This window comes from Triticum urartu, chromosome 1A (assembly GCF_056163025.1).
Source record: "Triticum urartu cultivar PI428250 chromosome 1A, HENAU_Tu73, whole genome shotgun sequence".
Taxonomy (NCBI): domain Eukaryota; kingdom Viridiplantae; phylum Streptophyta; class Magnoliopsida; order Poales; family Poaceae; genus Triticum; species Triticum urartu.
The window spans coordinates 514,110,652-514,128,895 of NC_141873.1; the positions used below are offsets into that span (position 1 = coordinate 514,110,652).

Below are 18,244 nucleotides of genomic sequence, written 5' to 3' on the forward strand. Positions count from 1 at the left end.
GAGATCGAGAGATTGACCAGGAAGGTCGTTACAGAGAGATATGGGGAAAGGAGATAGAGATGATGTACAGAATTTAAACAAACTCCTAACCCTATACATCTCCTATACGTTTATTCTAACAGAATGAAGCAGGATATAATAATGTACTACAAACTGATCAGGTAAAGGAGGCAAGTAATGAGAAATAGATGTGTTGTTGCCAAAGCATGCAAGAAACACCAGGTCATACCGGGACAGCAGCAGAGTATCACCCCAAAATGTATGTGTTCCTTGTAAATGCTGACATTTATGTGCATAGAAAAAAATCCATTTACTCGTACTGTCTCAGTATAAGATAGATCTCAATTAATTAATAAGAACTGCTATATGGTTTTCTCAACTCAACTAGCACAATTTTTCATAGTTTCAAGTTATATGCCTTTGAAAGCTTCATCAACTTCAATGATAATCCACTGAGCATTCTAGTCCTCAGAGCCAGATCATCGAAATCTTATCGAAAGTGGAAAGTAACACTATCAATAATAACTATCCTCACCTGTAAAGCATAAAGAAAAATAATGGTTATTTGGTAACACTCAACCAATTTTGGTAGATCCTGCTAAGAACGGAAGGGTGGAAAACCATTTCTGTAAACATAGAACTGCCGGAAAACTCATCTTGAGGGAAAATAGAGGTGAGGGATAAAACATTGGACATAATTCAGATGATTAAACTTTAAGACTCAGTTGTTCAAGAATATTACATCTTTATGTTCTCCGAGGAATTTCTTCAGATAGTTCCTCACCACAATCTATTCAGTGTAGCTGCATCTATACCTCTATAAAAAGACTCAAAAGGACATATCCAAACCATCTCGACCGTCAAATCATGTTATCTAGCGGTTCAAATCGCTTCAATGTTGAGCATCAAACACGTTTAATGCTCTAATTACCCACCACTGCCATTGGTTATAAACACGTTTTGACTCAACGATATCTCATGAAATCTGACATGTAATTAACATCCTACCATTTCCCACGAAAAAGTAATTAATATCTTACCAAATACCAACATGCAACAGATATATCTTACCTAATATAACGTGCAACTAATATCCTACCTAATATAAACGTGCATTACATGTACATTATTACTAGTATTCAGAAGTAGTAGATGCCTGCTAGGAAAGGCTCAGGTTGCAGATTTTCTTGGCCAGATGAAGCCTTGTCATGGTGGCACGGAAAAATACTCCATTATGTCACTGATACACCCTTCAGCAGTTTGATAGACACGTTCAACCATGAAACTGCCCTCTGTGTCTGTTACAATGACAGTAAATATTGTTAACAGTTTCTCAACAGACACATGACACAATCACTCTCTGTCAAACAAGTATACCAATATAAAATGCTTTGTCGCCAAGGCCACCATAGCGCACGAGAATTTGGACGTTGATTGCTAGCTGAATCCTCCAAAAGTTGGCACTTAGCACGGTAATTTTCTTCTGAAATTGCAATGATTCGGTAGTAGGAGCAACATACCCCAGTTGAGTTTTACCCATTCCTGGAACACCACCTGAATAAATCTAGTAGCTGATTAGTCTAGTCACCACAGATACATCAATGGACATGGCATTTTACATAAATAACTCAACATAAAAGAATTGAAAGCCCTTACTCAACAGATTAGTCTAGTCACCACAGATACATCAATGGAGTATGAGATGTTGATGCACAAGTGAGAACAAGAGTAGAACAAAGACTCACTAACTTTACACGATTACTCAGAACAGTAGAATAATTTGACAACACTATTGCTAGAAGACAGGAGACCAAGAAACAAGATATAGAAACAGAGCTGAATGATAAACTGACTAAAAATTGCCCAGCCGATTATATGCTTATTAACCAAGAGTGCAATGCATTCCTAAAGCAAGAAAGGTGTTAACTATCTCAGTAACTTCCTTTCAATGAATCCCTCCACCAAGTATGTCGTTCAGGTCACCAGAGCCAGTAGTGATGTGTTTCCGTGATTGCTCTTCGGGCAACACGTCCCATGCCTTTTGGGCTGCTGTCACATACTAGTATTTGAGGCCTCTTTTGGTTCATATGATAGGATTATCGTAAGAATAGGAATCTTGTAGGAAATAAGATGACATGTATCTCAAATCCTATGAGTAGGAATAGGAAACAAGATGTCATTTGGTTGACACCAAAGGAATTTTTCCATTGAGTCTAGACTCATTTTTATTTTTCTATGAAATATGGAGGATAGGAACCAATCCTATATAAGAATAGGAATTCATTCCTATGAACCAAAGGGCTCTAAAGGAAAAAAAATCCTACAAGAATCCTATCCTCTAGAATTCCTATGAAATTCCTCCAAATCAAAGGAGGCCTGAGTGAGTGAGAAGCAGTGCTATTGCAATCCGTTATCATATCAAGGATATATAAAACATGAAGAGAATTAAGAGCAACAGGTACAACGGCTCGCAAAGCTATCGAATCACGTGACACGTTACCAGCAAGACGTATCGCAGTTCACACATGGGTAGAAAATAAATTCACATGTTGTTAGCCAGTTAAGACAGTTCAATTAGATGAACTATATTGGCCTCGGATAAATCCACAAGAACATTTAAATGACTAAGACTAGAACATGAATGCCAATTATATAAAATATCTCATTATCATAGCTTCACAATTACCTTACTCGATTCCCAAAGGGAAAATCAACCGGGCAAGCATAACAAAACAGGGCGAGCGGAATCATAACACGTTTTACAAGCAAAAAAATAGCCAAGAAACGGCATCTTACAAGGAGTGCGTTTCTCTGAGAACGCCGCTAGGCTCCTCCGCTCCCTTGAACATATTAGACTTGGGGCAGCGGGCAGATAAATCAAGAAAGAGAGGTCACCTTCGGCAGCGGCGACCTGGCCATCGCGTCCAGCCGGGGTTGAGGAAGGAGAAGCTGCGAGGCGGGGGAGGGGCCAGGTGCGGCGGCCTGCGCCGCGGCGCCTCCTCAACAGAAAGGGGCTGGCTGGTGGGTTCTATGGGCTAATAGGCCCAGCCCACTTAATTCCGTTCCTGTCCAATCGGAGCCCACTAAAGCAATGTCAGTGGGTGGGCTGGCTAGTCCCACTTTCACGTCGACGTGCCCTTGTTGTTGGCCGGTAAGGAGAGGTCGGTCTCTCACACACAAGCCAAGCGACCACCCGCCGATACCACCACCGCCGCTCCCTCGCTGGCCGCCATGCTGCCCCCGGCCGCCCGCCTCGCGGCCCGCCGCCTCCTCGGCCTCGCCTCCGCCTCCGCCTCACAGTCGGCCGCCCGACGCCTCTCCCCGTCTCCGGTTTGCGCGCCTCCTCCCCCTCCCCTCTCGAATCCATTCCCCTCCATTTCCCCCAAGCCGATCCCCTGATCCCGTTCGCCGAAATTTCCTTGCAGATCTCCTCCCCCGCGGCCGCGGCCGCCACGGGTTACTTCTCCCGGACCTTCTCTTCCGCGCTTAACTACGTGAGCGCTCTCGGATCCGCTTCTGCGGTTGTCTGATCTGTTTTGCCGCCGACGACGATTGAGCTAGATTTATATGTTGTGTTGTTTCTGTAGCACATCGATTCGCCGGACAACAACCCGAACATGCCGTGGGAGTTCACCAAGGCCAACATGGAGAAGGTACTGTTCTTCCCCCGGTCTGGGTCTGCGATGCGTGTGTAGCGGGGGACTGTTGGGGTCAATTGGCTGGATTTGAAATAACTGTGACATACCTTGTTAAATTGTGTGCTCAGATGTTCAGATATGGTTCTTAGGTTAATATTTGCACTGGTAATGCTGCATCCATTAGATAGATACTCTTGAATGATAGTCTCCAGTTTAACATCCTTTTTTTCGGCTAGTGCAACGGGGCAGTCTTGTTAATTTCGTTTATTCCTGAATGAACTATTGTAACAGCACTATGGGTCGTAATGTTCCATTTCTTACAGGAGAAATGGGCTTAGTGAATGCAGTTAATATGGCTCATCCGACTACTGACACGCTTCAAGTTTGTTATTACCTGGACTAATTTTCCGTTGTAATGTTGCAGGTTAACGAAATCCTATCTCATTACCCAAGCAACTACAAGCAATCTGGTATTATTCCAATGCTTGATCTTGCACAGCAGCAGCATGGTGGATGGGTCCCGGTTGCAGCAATGGACGCTGTAAGTTCAGATTCGCGCAAAATTGTGACCTTCCAACGTCAGCATGTTATGTTGTATTCCGTTTCCATATAAAGGGTGAAATTGTTATGAGTTAATGTACCTTCTTTAGTTAAAAACATGTGTCTTGTACTTGTAGAAACTATGCAAAACCTTACCCTTGTTTATCGTTGTATATGCTGTTCTTTTCTGCATACTCTTCTGTCCATACACTATGTCTGGAACACTAAATTATATTCTGTATAGGTGAACAGAAAGATATCATGTGTATATTGAGTAGTCGGTTTAGCTTATGACTTGCACAGGTTTGTTGGTCTTTAATTTTGACACCCTAGAATCAAGTTACATCTTGTAGAACAAAACATTTGGAAGTGGCAGTTACAACCATTGGGTAACTACAAATTTATCCTGGATTTGATAATCAAGAAAAATAGCTTTATTAGGAGACATGGGGTCCCTATTTTTAATTAAGAAAGAACATGTTTGTTTGTCGACATACTAGTTGAAACCTCTTATGATCATGTTTTTTTTTTCTTTTCTGATGAAGCTGATTTGATGGAAGTCTAATATATTCATCTGGCAGGTCATATTATTGATAGAGCATATTAACATATAATGCATTCAAAGCTGCAGCATATCCTTTCTCACCATGACCATTATGTTCACAATTTTGCTTCAAGTATCATAGTCTTTGTTACACACTGATCTAATATATTTTATGCTTTCTTAAAATTTCTGTTGTTTTCCCCCCTATCTTGGAAAAGTGAACACTTGACATTTTCAGCGTTCCTGACAATAATTTGTCTTCTTTTCAGATTGCTAAAATAGTTGGAGTTGCACCGATCAGGGTCTATGAAGTTGCAACATTTTACTCAATGTTCAATCGGACCAAGGTACCTTGATGCACGACTGCCTACTCTGTACTCATTACTACCATCTTTTTTTACCATGAAGTCGTTTCATGCTATGTAGGTGGGAAAATACCACCTTTTGGTGTGTGGAACTACACCTTGTATGATTCGTGGTTCGCGTGATATCGAAGATGCCCTGTTAAAACACCTTGGAGTTAAACGGAACGGTTTGTATATTGCGTAATTATTCTGATATCTGTAAAATTGTTACCACAAACTTTGTCCTCTGAGCAAGAGCTTCTTATTCTGTTTCTGTGATGTAATTAACATTTATTTTCATTTGCAGAGGTGACAAGCGATGGTTTATTTTCTGTTGGGGAAATGGAATGCATGGTAACACCGTGATCTTTAAATATTTGTTTTTACTTGAGTTTATACTTTCCAATATATAACTGTAGGAATGGTCTGTAGTATGTTTGTAACGAATAGTTTTAAATGTTTGGTTATGATATATCCTTAAAACCACTTTTATTCACCTTCTGCTCGTTTGTTCACAGGGTTGCTGTGTGAACGCTCCCATGATTGCTGTGGCTGACTATACCAAAGGTTCAGATGGTTACACATACAATTATTATGTAAGTTTATTTTGCTCTTGATAATCATACAATTCAACGTTTCACTATTCTGTTATCCTAAATTGTATCCTCTAGTACTTGCACTTGCTGGTATTAGTCAGTATCAATGACTTTATGCTGGCATAATGCGGGGTGAACTGTGCCAGAAACAGCATGACACATCTTATAGGACAATTGGTTCAACGTGATCACTGATCAGAAACAAAAATTGGGTAATGGAAGAACGTAATCACTGTATAGGAGTATATTGTTAGGAAAGGGGTGATGTGATTACAAGTGGTGCATGTTTGAACAGTAGTTTTACTTCTAAATTCATGTATATGCATAGATCAGAACTTGTCTACTCAATACACTCAACTTGTATGTCATTGCTTGTTGGCTCTGTACTGTACCTTCTTCTTTGGGGACATTAGAGAGGTAGAAAGTTGCCGTAGTTATCTTTTAAACTAAATTTCTGTTCAATAGAATTACTGCATCACTAGAGACGTAAAGTTGCTAGCCTACCAGGATGGTTTATTAAAACTCGCATGCCTTTTGCTAATGGAAGAGGCTTTGAAGTAACTTGAGCTTCTTTTTTTCTACTTGCCCTTCACAGGAAGACCTCACTCCCAAGCGAGTCGTTGAGCTTGTTGAAATGCTGAGAAGAGGGGAAACGCCCCCTGTAAGCTTTAGCCCAACTTAACAAGATTCTCTTACTATGTCTGGCCACATGTTTTATCTGGTCTAATTCCAATATACACCTGTTCTGACGATCTGATAAACATTTGCAGCGTGGCACCCAGAACCCAGAGCGGAAAAACTGTGGTCCTGCTGGAGGGATGACCACCTTGCTAGGCGAGCCAAAGCCTCCCCCATGCAGGGACCTAGATGCCTGCTAGGTTTGCTTTGAGTTGCAAGCACACAAATAAGTAGGCCCGGTTGCACTGTATGTTGCGGAAACCGCGAAAGCGATTTGATCTCCTGTTGTTCTCAAAGCTTTCTTGTGGCCAACAATGGACATGCGATTTGATTGATCTTGTTGTCGAAGCTTTCTTTTGTCTGACAATTGGATGCGTCTACCTGTCACACACCATCTCTTCTTTTTTCCTTATCATCAGCTAGACTGCCCACTGATAAAGATAGTGCTCTTCTGAAGCTGCAGCTTTGTATCCGGCATAAGAATCTGGGGCACTGGATCAATTGCTGTTATGCTACTCCTGCAGTGTTATATTCCTGTTGTTCATGCATTAATGTTTGAATGAACACGGACCTGGTACATTGCTGATTTTCGGGGAGAAACTTTTTGATATACTAATTTTCTTATTCTGTCATCGTATTACGTTTTCTCTTTGATATAAGAGTGTTATAAACATCGATTTATGTGGTGTGTACTGCACAATGCGCCCGGTGTCGCAAAGTCCCTGCTCTTTCCCATCTCTTCCCAGCACCTAGTGGACATTGTTTGACTGTTCTGACCTAACATTTTGCACCACTTCCTCTTTACAGCATGTAAGCATGCAGATTTAGAACCTTGAGGGTACCCTCCAACCCTCTTTTGTTCAACTAAATGAAATAAAATATTAGAATTCACTTCGTCTTTGAAACTTAGTTCATCTGATTGAACTAAGTAGGTACCCTGAAGGTTTCAAATTTGCATCCCCAACCGCGTCCTTGTGTGCTCGCAACAGGTGATGATCCTTATTAACACTTCGCCTCAGATGAGCCCTTGAGCCTTCTTCTGTTGAAAGTGCTTGTCGGACCTCTAACCGGGTTCCCATGATAGCATCAAATGATTAATGGACAAATAGTTACATTGAATGATGATCAGATTTCAATCCCTCAGAGCGATAAACCGCCATTTGTGGCCACCCAAAAAACTAAAAAAGGGACAATATTGTTTTGCATCTTCCCCGATGGTAATATCGACATCAACAGGGAGTTGGGGAGGAGAGTGGGGAAGGCAGTTTTGTTTGGTTGCCATTCAATTGATCTAGGCCATCCACGATGATCCAACGGCAGAGAAGGTCGCCAGTGGCCGATGCGGCCCCACCTATCAGAGGTACAGCCAGCGGCTTTCCCCCCGGCTAAACCCTCTCCGCCATTTCCCTCCCAAAACCCTAGCCCCCAAATCAGCCCACCCCGCTCCCATGGCGCGCTCGAGCTCCGTCACCGAGGCCGAGGTCGGCATCGCCTGCTTCACCTCCGCCCTCCCGGGCTTCCGCGGCGTCCTCAAGCACCGCTACTCCGACTTCATCGTCCACGAGGTCGCCCGCGACGGCTCCGTCGTCCGCCTCACCTCCCTCGATCTCCCCGACCAGGTAGGTACTCGCGCCCCCCCGCGACGTCTGCTCGGTGATTCCGCGCGCCCGGTCCCGGTTTCACCCACGGCTCGTGCATTGCAGTGCGTGGATGCCAAGGAGGAGGAGAAGGCGGCGCCGGCGGCCGACGCCGACCACTCCAAGGCTCTCGAGTCGTTCAGCGGGCTCTGCGGCGAGGCCGACTGCCACGCGCTGAGGGGGCTTCTGGAGAAGGTCGCGGCCGGCGGCGAGGGCGAATTCTTGCCGGTCATGCTCTCGCCCGATGCCGACAAGGCTCATCGATCGGTGGGTTTGGTTCGGCGGTGCTGCTTGTCTTGTGTGGCTGAATTTGGGGGAACTGTCTGATTTGGAGCGTTTATTTGCTTGCAGGAGGTGCACAACTTTTTCAAAAGAAACTTCAAGTTCTTGGTCACAGACACAGTGGAACACAGCGACGGGGTTCAGAAATACATCAGGGTACGCGTGGGGTCTGAAGCTGGAGGAGGGCGGGGCCGTGGCGGTGGAGGGAGGGGCGGTGGTGGGAGGGGTGGTGGTGGCAGAGGAAGGAAGAGGAAGAACATGAATGGTTCTGATTGGGGAGACGACAGGCCATTTGACAGTAGAGGGTCGTCTAGTTGGCCAGCTCATGCTGGGAAGTTCCTGAGGTGATGAAATTCTGTTTGAATTGATCATCTGTTGTCCTACCCAAATTGTTATTAGTGTTTGCGCTATAACACATTCATTCCTCGTGTTTGGCATAGTTGACAGGCTTGTTTGAATTTGGTAAGATGAGTAATGTAGCTATAACAACTCCTCTATATTTGTGTAGTAAGGAATATAAATGTAATGTTTGCGTCGTGTCTAGTTTTGCTGCTAACTAGTTCTGTAACTGGAGCTACCATCCTGTGACACTGATCAGGTTTCACCTTTGCAAAGAAAACAAGGACACCCAAGATGCATTGGGAGTAATAGGAAAAATGTTAGGACTCCAGGTACATCTTGGTTGCTATTTATCTCATTGATGGCATCATTCAGTAACCGTTCTTTGCCAACCGAGTAATGACTTGATTATGCTTTTTGCAGTCACGCTCATTTGGGTTTTCTGGAACAAAGGATAAACGTGCTGTTACGACGCAACAGGTGTTTATTATTCCTATGTAAACCATCTCTCTGAATTTAATTCATGTAATGATGGATTTGCGTTTTGGGATAAAATAGCTAAACTTTCATACATGGGTGTGGACGAAAAATACTTTAGGTGATTTTATCTATAGCTATAAGTGAACTGTATCTGTATGTGTAATTATGTATGCTATTATGGTGTTACAACCAGTTAATAATTTCGTGTAAAATTTAATATGCATTCGTTCTAGATTTTATTATTAGTATCATTGATCAAACTAGGTTATGTAGTTTGTTTCATGATTTTCTGGCTATTTGGTAGATTTGGTTATAATTTCTGTTTCATGGTTATGACCCTTTGCATGTAATTGCCTCGGCTACTGATCTAATTCTTTTCCTATTAGGTTACCGTTTTCAAGGTGCCAGCAAATAAAATCGCTGCACTTAATAAGCGACTATATGGCATCAAAGTTGGAAACTTCTGGTAGGTGATCAATTGATTTTTGTAGGATCACTGGAATATAGCTGTCCTAAGTGATACTTTAGCAACTAACGTATCCTCTCTAGTTATGTAAGGGAGGGACTTGGTCTTGGTCAACTCATGGGAAATCGGTTTACAATTACCCTGAGGTATCATATCTTCTCTTTTTTCCTTATAATTTAGTATATAGAAGCGCTCCTGCTCCAATGCTCTTCTGAAAGTGTAACACAAAATTTAGTGCTATTGTAGGCCTGATTTGATTTGCATCTACACAGTAGACAGTACACACTACCTCACCACTATCAGTTATTTTATAGTTTTGCCCTTTGTGGTGTAGTATTAGTATATTTTTTGAAAATAGTAGTATTAATATATTACTTAAGCCCACATGCATGGAACCTTGTATATTTTGCTTTAACAAACTGAGAAAATTGGGTAACTTATGTTTACCTGCATTTCTTTAGAGGTGTTGTTGCAGAATCGGAAGACATGATAAAGGCTGCTGTGGATGGCTTAGGAAAGAACGGATTTATCAACTACTATGGTTTGCAGGTACAGGCCTAGGAACTTCTGCGTGTGCTCCAGAATTTATTTTGCTGTTATTTGTGAACCTTATTGAGTTCATCTATTTTGTATGGTTAGCGCTTTGGAAGTGGTTCAGTACCAACCCACCGTATTGGAGCTGCTTTGCTTAGAGGAGAATGGAAAAATGCTGTAAACTTGGTTCTTGATCCAAGGGAAGGAGATATCCTCAAATTATTTTGTTTGTATCTAATTAGGATTTGCATGTTGTGCTGTGCCAACTTTTGTTCAACATAACTCGATACTCCGAACAGCGTGATGACATAAAGGAGGTGCGTGAACATTACAAGCAACATGGTGATATTGATATGGCTCTGAGGAACTTTCCTCGCCATCTTGTGGCTGAGAAGGCTATTGTAAGTGTAGTCCTTTATCATTTACATCAAAATATCCTTGTATTAGATGAATAAGTGCGCCTTTTGTGGAAATTAAACTAATATCCATCCATGCACTATTTTCAGCTTCAGTGTTTGAGGAAATGCCCTGAGAACTATCTACAAGCATTAAAGGGTATACCAAGACCGTTAAGAATGATGTATGCCATATATCTTTATCTTGTATGGATTGCTTTTTCTTGATATAACTAGTTACTTCAAATTAAACGACATTGGTGGTTTTCTTCTCCGAGAATATGATAATTGTAGAATGCAGAAAATTGTTTTATAGTAAGTATATACTCCCTCCGTCGCAAAATAAGTGACTCAACTTTGTACTAGTTTTAGTACTAAGTTGAGTCACGTATTTTGGGACGGAGGGAGTATATTTCTTTATAATCAGTCACTTTAGATGTAATCTGACATCAACAGTAGTACATCCACTTTACATGTTAGTCAACAGTATTGTGCTACTCTAGTTACATATCACTTGCTAAATCGAAATATTTCTGCTGTTCACTTTTCTGCGTTTTTTTGAATAATTCTACTTTGTTTCTGTCCTTTTACTTATTACTGATTACTGATTGGCTTCTGTAGGTATGTCCATTCTTACCAAAGTTACCTTTGGAATCATGCTGCCAGCATGAGAGTTGAAAAGTATGGTCAGTCTACTTCGTCCTTGTACAGTTACTCAGTTTCAATTGAATCATTGTACAATTTGATGTTTTGGGCTAACCGTTACTATTTCATGAGGTGTGTTATCCCGTGAGGTTTTTATGGTGGACTTCACGCTCCCTTTTTATATTCTAACTGGTGATTTGACAGGCATTTCACAGGTCGTAGAAGGTGATCTAATCTATACCAAAGAAAGCCATCCTGGAGAAGCAACTTCTGTGGGTACTTCAGAAGTTGATGGCCTTACAAATTCTTCTGAAATTGATATTTGTCCTGAAGCAATTCCAGAAGAAAATATCCAGTCTGTGAAGGTTTGCTACAAACCTACATGCTCATACACAGAAAATGTTCCTTCTCATATGCCTACTCCTGCACCTTTGTTTCTCTTGTAGCTAGTTGATTCTGAAGATTTATCGAAAGGGATCTACTCGTTTGAAGATGTCGTCCTTCCTTTGCCTGGGTAAATGACCAATTCCCTTATTCATATATTCATTTTGTTCCTGTCATGATTCCACTTGTCAAGAAAACAAATAGATTCAGCTTGTTATTGTTATTACACAGTTCACAAGCATTGTTCCCTGGGAATGAAGTTGCTGAGATTTACCACGAAATGGCTAAAAAGGTAAATACTACTCCCTCCGTCCAAAAATAAGTGTCTCAGCTTTGTAATAACTCTAGTACAAAGTTATACTAAAGTTGAGACACTTATTTTGGGACGGAAGGAGTATATTGCAGTGTGTATTTGGAGATTCTTGTTTGGTATGGTCAAAACTTGCGCACTGTTGAATTTCTGTTACAAGCATTCCCAGTTCCTATTTCATTGAATCAGATATTGCAATGCTGTGGCCTTTGGACTATGCTGACTAAAATGTGTTTGATTTATCCTTTTCCTTTGTGGATATTAGCTGTCATACTGTAATATCACTGGTTTTATTAGCAAATGTGTTATGAGTCACACAATTTCTTAGTGGCTTCTGCCATGACGAGAATCATAATGTTACTTTGGATTTCATGTCTCAGGATGGCATTAGCTTGACAGAGAATGCTCATGGTGTGAAGTAAGTTTCTTCATATTGCTCCCAGAATTCTTTCTAGCCTATGCATAGTCCTTGAATCAAGGGCAGCTGTAAATAGTGCAGCCTAATGCATTGAGCAATGACAATTTATTTTTTCTTCTGCGGTGTATTAATCATTTCATATACATTGCATCTACACATGCTTGTTTTACTGCTACATCATATCCTAATTTTTGCGCTGTATGATGCAAACACCATTTGTTAGGGAGTTCTCAATTACAAGCATGAAAGGAGGTTACCGTAGGGTGTTCCAGAAGCCTATTGATTTTGAGTGGTATGTGTATTTCCATCAATAGTTTACTGTGTTAATCCATCAAAGTCATTCTCTTAACTCTATCCATTGGGCTTGCTTGAAGTGTTAATCTGACCGCATGAGTTATTTTAGAGGAGTAACACTGCCGTGTATTAATTCTTATTCCTTTTTGTTGAATCTAGTATGACTGCACCATTTTGATAAAATGCTTTGATGACTGCAGGGAACTCATGACATACACGGATGACAGTGCATCTTTAGCAGAAACCGATTTGGATATTCTCTCCAAAAGCAAGCTTACAGAAGCAAAGGTAGCTAATGAGCCTGCTGCATCTAGTGAAAATTCCGCCTCCAATCCACCTGATTGCAAGATGGAAGAGCCATTGGAGACCTCCATGCCAACCAGTGAAACTAGCTTAGTAGAAAACAAGTCTATTGGCAGCTCAGATACATTGCCAAGCAAACTGGCCGTGAAATTAGCATTTACTTTACCTGCATCATCCTATGCTACAATGGCAATCAGGGAGTTGCTGAAGGATTCAACCTCGGTATGTTTATCCTCTGTCGATATATTATGCTTTTACGATTTGATTTTGAAGACTAGTGAGTCGACTGATGCCCATACTTATACAGTAAATTTTAGTTCATCAACTAAACTTGTGGTGCTTTCCACATGACCTGCTGTTGTTATAGTTGGGTTGAAGTTGTGTATAAGCATGGCTCTTGATGATTGCTGATAGATTCTTTGTTGTGTATAAGCATGGCTCTTGATGATTGCTGATAGATTCTTTGGTGTGTTTAGCCACTACGGTGTTTGGTTAATATAAAAATAAGGCATATACAACCGAGAAATTCATCAACTGAGAAACACTGCTGATAAAAGATTTCTATTTGTCGGTTATTTCTGGCACGACTTGTTACATTTGTTGCGTAACCTCCTTTGGGGTACCTGCAGGTTGCGTACCAGAAAACACTTGATTGCTAAGTTTCTCGCTGATGTCAGTTCTCAAGGGAAACTGATCTGTCATCTCACCAATTGAGGATGTGACATGGCTGAAGGTATGGTGCTTCGAAGACCCGATAACTCTGAATTAAATGGCACTGTTTATGGGCTCCTAATTCCTGCTTCTGTGTTTCTATTTTAGCTAGAGCTTCAGCTGGATCCATGAATCAGCAAACTGACCACGTGGCTGAGGCTCCCGCTTGGTGCATGCAAGCAATATGACCGTTCAAAACTATGTACTGAGCGCAAAATTTATGGTCCCTATTCTGTACTAGAATGCGCCGTGCCGCAATAAAGCTTGTATAACCCTATTATGACCTCTGTAATGAAATCGAGATATAAAATCGTGCTGTGTTGGTTACCTCGACGAGGCTGAGGTTTTGCTGGATGATTCGATGATTCCCCATCATTTTGTTTTGCATTTTAAGCTTCCTGCTTATCTCGGTTCTGTTTTTCGTTGTTTTATTTCGATTCTGCTGGACTTGGTCCGGCCACGGACGCCTGGACCTCTGAAACGTTCCATGGTCTGGTGTCGATAGGTGATCCACAGGAACTCCAGGCCCTGTTTGATTCACGAGGAAAGGACATTCCATGTACGCTTTCTGTATACAATTCTTATACTCCCTCTGATCCAAACTACTCCCTCTCTCATAATAAACGTTCTTATATTATGAGACGAAGGGAGTATGCTCTTATATTATTCTCATAATAAACATTCTTATATTATGAGACGGAAGGAGTATGCTCTTATATTATGAGACGGAGGGAGTAATTGACGCAGCAGCTTTGGTACAACTTTGTACTGTGTCAATTAATTTGGATTGAAGGGAGTACATTTGGATAGGAGCCAAGAACTCTTCTAGATTTTCATTTTGTCAATTAATTTGGATTGGAGGGAGTACATTCCAAGAACTCTCCTAGATTTTCATAGGACCCTGCCAGACCACGAGAATATTCCTAGCTCTGTTTGACGCATATATTCCATGTTTCGTACGGAGAACTTCAACTCTAGACAGCATTTCATCTCAGACACAACATCACATTAGCTAAATACAGGTGCATAATAACAAATCATCAATTATTGCAACATGTCACCAGGTACTCAGCCGCTAAGCTCTCTACAACGACAGGCGGTGCAGATCCGGGATACACATCTCAGTATACAGGAAAAACCCTAAACATCCTGCGAATTCCAATCGGCCAGCAGGGCATCCATCACCATCATCATCTATAAACGCAACATCCAATGCTCCCCCTCAAACCTCACCCGGAGGCCCCAACAACACTAGAGAAAAAAACACTGCTGCCCTAAGTCAGGTGCTGGATCTTGCGCTTGAGCCACAGGGCGCGGACGTCGAGCCCCAGGGAGACGAATATCTCCCGGTTGCCCGGCTGCAGGAACACGTCGGGGGCCACCGACTTCTCCACCTGCGACAGCTCCACCATGCCGTTCAGGATCTGGACGCACCGCGAGATGCTGTAGGCGTCCTCCTGGACCTGGTGCTTCGCCAGCTGCCACTCGTGGCTCGAGCTCTTGTGGTTCTCTCCCAAGTCGTCGACCGCCCGGTGGTCGTTGCCCTGCCTCTTCGAGGACTGCTGCCATGAGCGCGGCTGCCACTGCGACAGCACCTGCGGCAGCAGGTGCGTGTCTCTGCTCGAGGCCTTGCTGCGAGGCGGGGTGTGTTGGAAAGAGGACTCCTTTGAGATGGGCGATTGCAGGCGAGGCGAACGCTCCACGACAAAGTCGTGTTCGTCCTCGCTATGGTCCAGATCCGCACCGGTGTATATGAAACGCTTGCTTTCGTCCGCCATAAAACCTTCTGCAGTAGGAGAGACAGTCACTAGCCAGCAAACGATGATATTGCACAAGGGGATATTTACACAGGTTTCACTGAAGAACGAAATCATCACAAGCACTCCGTACTTACCATTTTTCCCATAAGGATTCTTGCAATCCTCGCATCGACAAAATAAGGAGCATCCAGTCCCATCCTGTTCACACGAATCAACTTGAGAATAAATTTGCACCCGAAAGATATAGTAAAGTGTTTGGAGCTAAGATGGAACCTGGTAGCAATCACAGTATTTCTTTAGGCAACTTGATTTCTTGCAATTGCAACCTCGCCTTGGTGGAGTTGAAGAAGAAGAATTGTGTGCATCTTCCTGCAGGTGACAAAGACATAGTATGGAAATTATTGTTATGAGCCAAAGGGAACTTAGAAAATGCAACATCGTCTAACTGAGTCAAGAAAACAACCATAGTTTCAGCATTAGCCTCCAGTCTTCTATTAATTTTCAGAGACATCCGTTTCTGACGTGAAAGTAGCACCTTGCGAGTGGTCTGAACTGTCTCTGCAAAATCAGACTTGTTGAAACATGGCACGCATCCACATTTTTCAGAACAATAACCTCCACCAGCAAAACATGGACAATACCTGCATACGCAGATAATCATGATTTATGTTAATAGTTCGTTACAAATCTTAGCTCATAAAAAAATATCGGCACATACATGTATAGATACGATTTCATTTAAACTAATCATTAAAGAAAAAATTAGACCAGCAGGGGGAGGAGCCCCTGTGGTTTTTTAATTAAGAAGGAATTTTGTGAGACACACGTCCAATACCGTGATATTAACCAGGATGGTTAAATGACGGCCACTGGGATCAAACCCGCGCCGGCGGGAATGCGCCACTGCACTCCCACCACTGGGGCTAGGAAACCATCCACATTTAAACTAATTATCATATACTGATAAACATTTTCACCAATATAATGTGTCCCAGTAGATGAGAAACGACTTGGGATTCTAAAACACTTCGATAGCAAAATCTGAGTCATTTTTTATCTACTGGAACACACTATAAGCTGCTTAGTCTGGCCACACAGATATAATCTGCTCCATGAGCTATGTTTCAAAGGAGGAATTGAGGTAACTTAGGAAGCGGAATCGCAGTATAATCAAATAGCGCACAAACGAATGCTAAAACAAGTGATGCACTCCCCATCATGAAAAACTAATTCTGAATTTGGGAACCTCTGCAGCAAGCACATATATCAGGAAAATAATTTCCTTAATTTCTCACTGCATACTACGAGAGGCAAGCTGCTACGAGTTCACTAGAGAACCCAGCATACCAAAGGGATTTTTGAAACTGAAGCAGATATGTGACCAGGATATCAAATTAGACAGGATGATTAAACCATCCCACCCTCGCGCAGATGCCCCTCTCTAGCACCTAAACGGAAGCAAATCTGAGCAGCGAAACCGCACGGCACCCAACATTTCAAAATTGGCCGTCCCTGTCTAGAAACCCGAAGCACCGGAGGCGAAACAGGGCACATCCTAGGGCCCGGCGGCGAAATCGGGAGGGACAGGGGGGCTGCTTACAGCTTCAGGCATCTGGACTTTTTGCAGGCGCAATGCTTGCACCCATCCGCGGCGTCCTCCAGCTTCTGCCTGCTCAAACAACAAACGTCCGCCTCAGTCAGATCAGCCGGCCGGATAACCCCCGGCGAGACGCCGGAACCGGGGAACGGAGACGCACGGGGCCGGGGCGGGGGGGACCTCACCTCTTGGGCGTGGTGGCGAGCGCGAGCTGGTTCATGCTGGTGGGATCCGGCAGCGCGTCGGGGCCCTCCGGGGCCGCCGCCACGGCCGGCGGCGGCGAGGGCGGGGGCTCCACGGCCGAGAGGGGCACCGCCGCCGTGAGGTGCGGGGGCGGGGGCGGGGGCGGCGAGGGGGGCTTGACGGAGATCGGGGTGGCCTCCATGGGCGGAGCACGGGGCGAACGAGGGCACACGCGGGGTCCGGCTGGGGGCAGGAGGGTGGCTCGGCTCTTTTGAGACTGTGGCGCGGGGCCCCCGCCTTGAAGAGCCAGGAGCCTCCCTGTCCCTGCGGGGTTTTTGTTTTGTGGTTTTTTTGGTGGTTTCTGGAAAAGGTTTTACGGTTTCGAACGAAATCCGGGGCAGTTTCGTTCGGACGCCTTTTTGATGGATGGATGGGTGGGGGTTGGTGGCCAGAGGAGATTTTTTTGGTTTGGGCAGGGTTTGAGATTTGGATCCGATGTGGTTTGTGGGTTTTAAATTTTTTTAATGGGTTTTTATTTACTAGAGGCTTTGTTTCAGTGCTGGATCAGAGGTCAGGTTTTTTTTTTAGTTTTTTGCGCTTTTAGAATAGTCTGCTTCCTATCAATCAAACTATTTTTTTAACAGTCTTGCTAAGTCTCAGTCGATGCTATACCCGTGAGATCTTACGTTGATTCATGCAAAAAATTCTTTTTAGTTTTTCTTTTTCTCTATTGCATGTTATGTCACTTGACTGAGACTTTGTTAAATCTCAGTCGACTGAGACCTAGTCATACCCTTTTTTTAAGGCTACTAGTCAAGTCTTAATAAAGTAGGCTTGTGACATAAATAAATTTTGTCGGGCTTTTAAAATAAACTGGTTAGAGGACGACTTACGTCAACTTATTTTAGAAGCCAACAGAAGAACTGGCCCAAGGAAAATGTTTGTAGTTTGACAAAACTACTCTAAACCTCGCCGTTGTCGTTTTGTTGTGACACACGCCCAATCAACTAGAATGCACCGAGTCCAATCTACTGTATCGTAGATATTGCCCAATGTAAATTCTGCTCGAGCGCGTGTTATTCTCTTATCCTTATGTACTCTGAAACACTTCGCTTTACTCCATGCCATTATGTATGTTAGATACAATTCTTCTTCCATTTCTTTCT

The 18,244-nt window shown here is 43.0% G+C and overlaps 3 protein-coding genes and 1 pseudogene across 5 annotated transcripts; 2 read left to right on the forward strand and 2 right to left on the reverse strand.

Moving 5' to 3' along the window:
* Window positions 1-397: 397 nt before the first annotated feature.
* LOC125533014 (DNA repair protein RAD51 homolog 3-like) lies at window positions 398-3,055 on the reverse strand (annotated as a pseudogene).
* Window positions 3,056-3,117: 62 nt separating this feature from the next.
* Window positions 3,118-6,956, forward strand: LOC125523983 (NADH-ubiquinone oxidoreductase 24 kDa subunit). Its single transcript, XM_048689064.2, has 10 exons — window positions 3,118-3,330; window positions 3,426-3,494; window positions 3,588-3,653; window positions 4,063-4,179; window positions 4,992-5,069; window positions 5,149-5,254; window positions 5,374-5,420; window positions 5,585-5,662; window positions 6,258-6,323; window positions 6,433-6,956. The coding sequence occupies exons 1-10, from the start codon at window positions 3,232-3,234 to the stop codon at window positions 6,538-6,540; spliced, it is 834 nt and encodes a 277-aa protein (XP_048545021.1). The 5' UTR covers window positions 3,118-3,231; the 3' UTR covers window positions 6,541-6,956.
* A 758-nt stretch (window positions 6,957-7,714) lies between these two features.
* On the forward strand, window positions 7,715-13,871 carry LOC125523977 (Pseudouridine synthase family protein). 3 transcript variants are annotated; one of them, XM_048689053.2, is made up of 20 exons: window positions 7,718-7,959; window positions 8,044-8,244; window positions 8,329-8,603; window positions 8,858-8,930; window positions 9,022-9,078; window positions 9,465-9,544; window positions 9,628-9,690; window positions 10,006-10,093; window positions 10,184-10,286; window positions 10,376-10,479; window positions 10,585-10,658; window positions 11,095-11,159; window positions 11,323-11,483; window positions 11,565-11,632; window positions 11,734-11,794; window positions 12,193-12,230; window positions 12,454-12,522; window positions 12,725-13,049; window positions 13,457-13,560; window positions 13,647-13,871. In XM_048689053.2, exons 1-19 carry the CDS (start codon window positions 7,789-7,791, stop codon window positions 13,484-13,486), a joined length of 2,106 nt encoding a protein of 701 aa, XP_048545010.2. In that variant the 5' UTR covers window positions 7,718-7,788; the 3' UTR covers window positions 13,487-13,560; window positions 13,647-13,871. The 3 variants fall into 3 exon arrangements, with proteins under 3 accessions (XP_087383937.1, XP_087383940.1, XP_048545010.2); XM_087527811.1 differs by having other exon boundaries at window positions 7,715-8,244; XM_087527814.1 differs by having other exon boundaries at window positions 7,715-8,244; window positions 13,651-13,871.
* A 690-nt stretch (window positions 13,872-14,561) lies between these two features.
* Window positions 14,562-17,384, reverse strand: LOC125542193 (uncharacterized). Its single transcript, XM_048705149.2, has 6 exons — window positions 17,081-17,384; window positions 16,899-16,967; window positions 15,762-15,939; window positions 15,572-15,667; window positions 15,433-15,496; window positions 14,562-15,324 (listed from the first exon to the last, which is right to left on the reverse strand). The coding sequence occupies exons 1-6, from the start codon at window positions 17,278-17,280 to the stop codon at window positions 14,813-14,815; spliced, it is 1,119 nt and encodes a 372-aa protein (XP_048561106.2). The 5' UTR covers window positions 17,281-17,384; the 3' UTR covers window positions 14,562-14,812.
* Window positions 17,385-18,244: the final 860 nt, after the last annotated feature.

Bases quoted from the DNA above. Each gene is read 5' to 3' on its own strand.
- LOC125523977 (XM_087527811.1), top strand. From the start codon at position 7,789: ATGGCGCGCTCGAGCTCCGTCACCGAGGCCGAGGTCGGCATCGCCTGC. The intron at 11,795-12,192 runs GTAAATACTACT...TTCATGTCTCAG, and splicing joins ACCACGAAATGGCTAAAAAG to GATGGCATTAGCTTGACAGA. The intron at 12,523-12,724 runs GTATGTGTATTT...TGATGACTGCAG, and splicing joins AAGCCTATTGATTTTGAGTG to GGAACTCATGACATACACGG.
- LOC125542193 (XM_048705149.2), bottom strand. From the start codon at position 17,280: ATGGAGGCCACCCCGATCTCCGTCAAGCCCCCCTCGCCGCCCCCGCCC. The intron at 15,940-16,898 runs GTAAGCAGCCCC...CTGCGTATGCAG, and splicing joins AAGTCCAGATGCCTGAAGCT to GTATTGTCCATGTTTTGCTG. The intron at 15,497-15,571 runs GTTCCATCTTAG...TCGTGTGAACAG, and splicing joins AATACTGTGATTGCTACCAG to GATGGGACTGGATGCTCCTT.
- LOC125523983 (XM_048689064.2), top strand. From the start codon at position 3,232: ATGCTGCCCCCGGCCGCCCGCCTCGCGGCCCGCCGCCTCCTCGGCCTC. The intron at 5,421-5,584 runs GTAACACCGTGA...GTTTGTTCACAG, and splicing joins TTGGGGAAATGGAATGCATG to GGTTGCTGTGTGAACGCTCC. The intron at 5,663-6,257 runs GTAAGTTTATTT...TGCCCTTCACAG, and splicing joins GTTACACATACAATTATTAT to GAAGACCTCACTCCCAAGCG.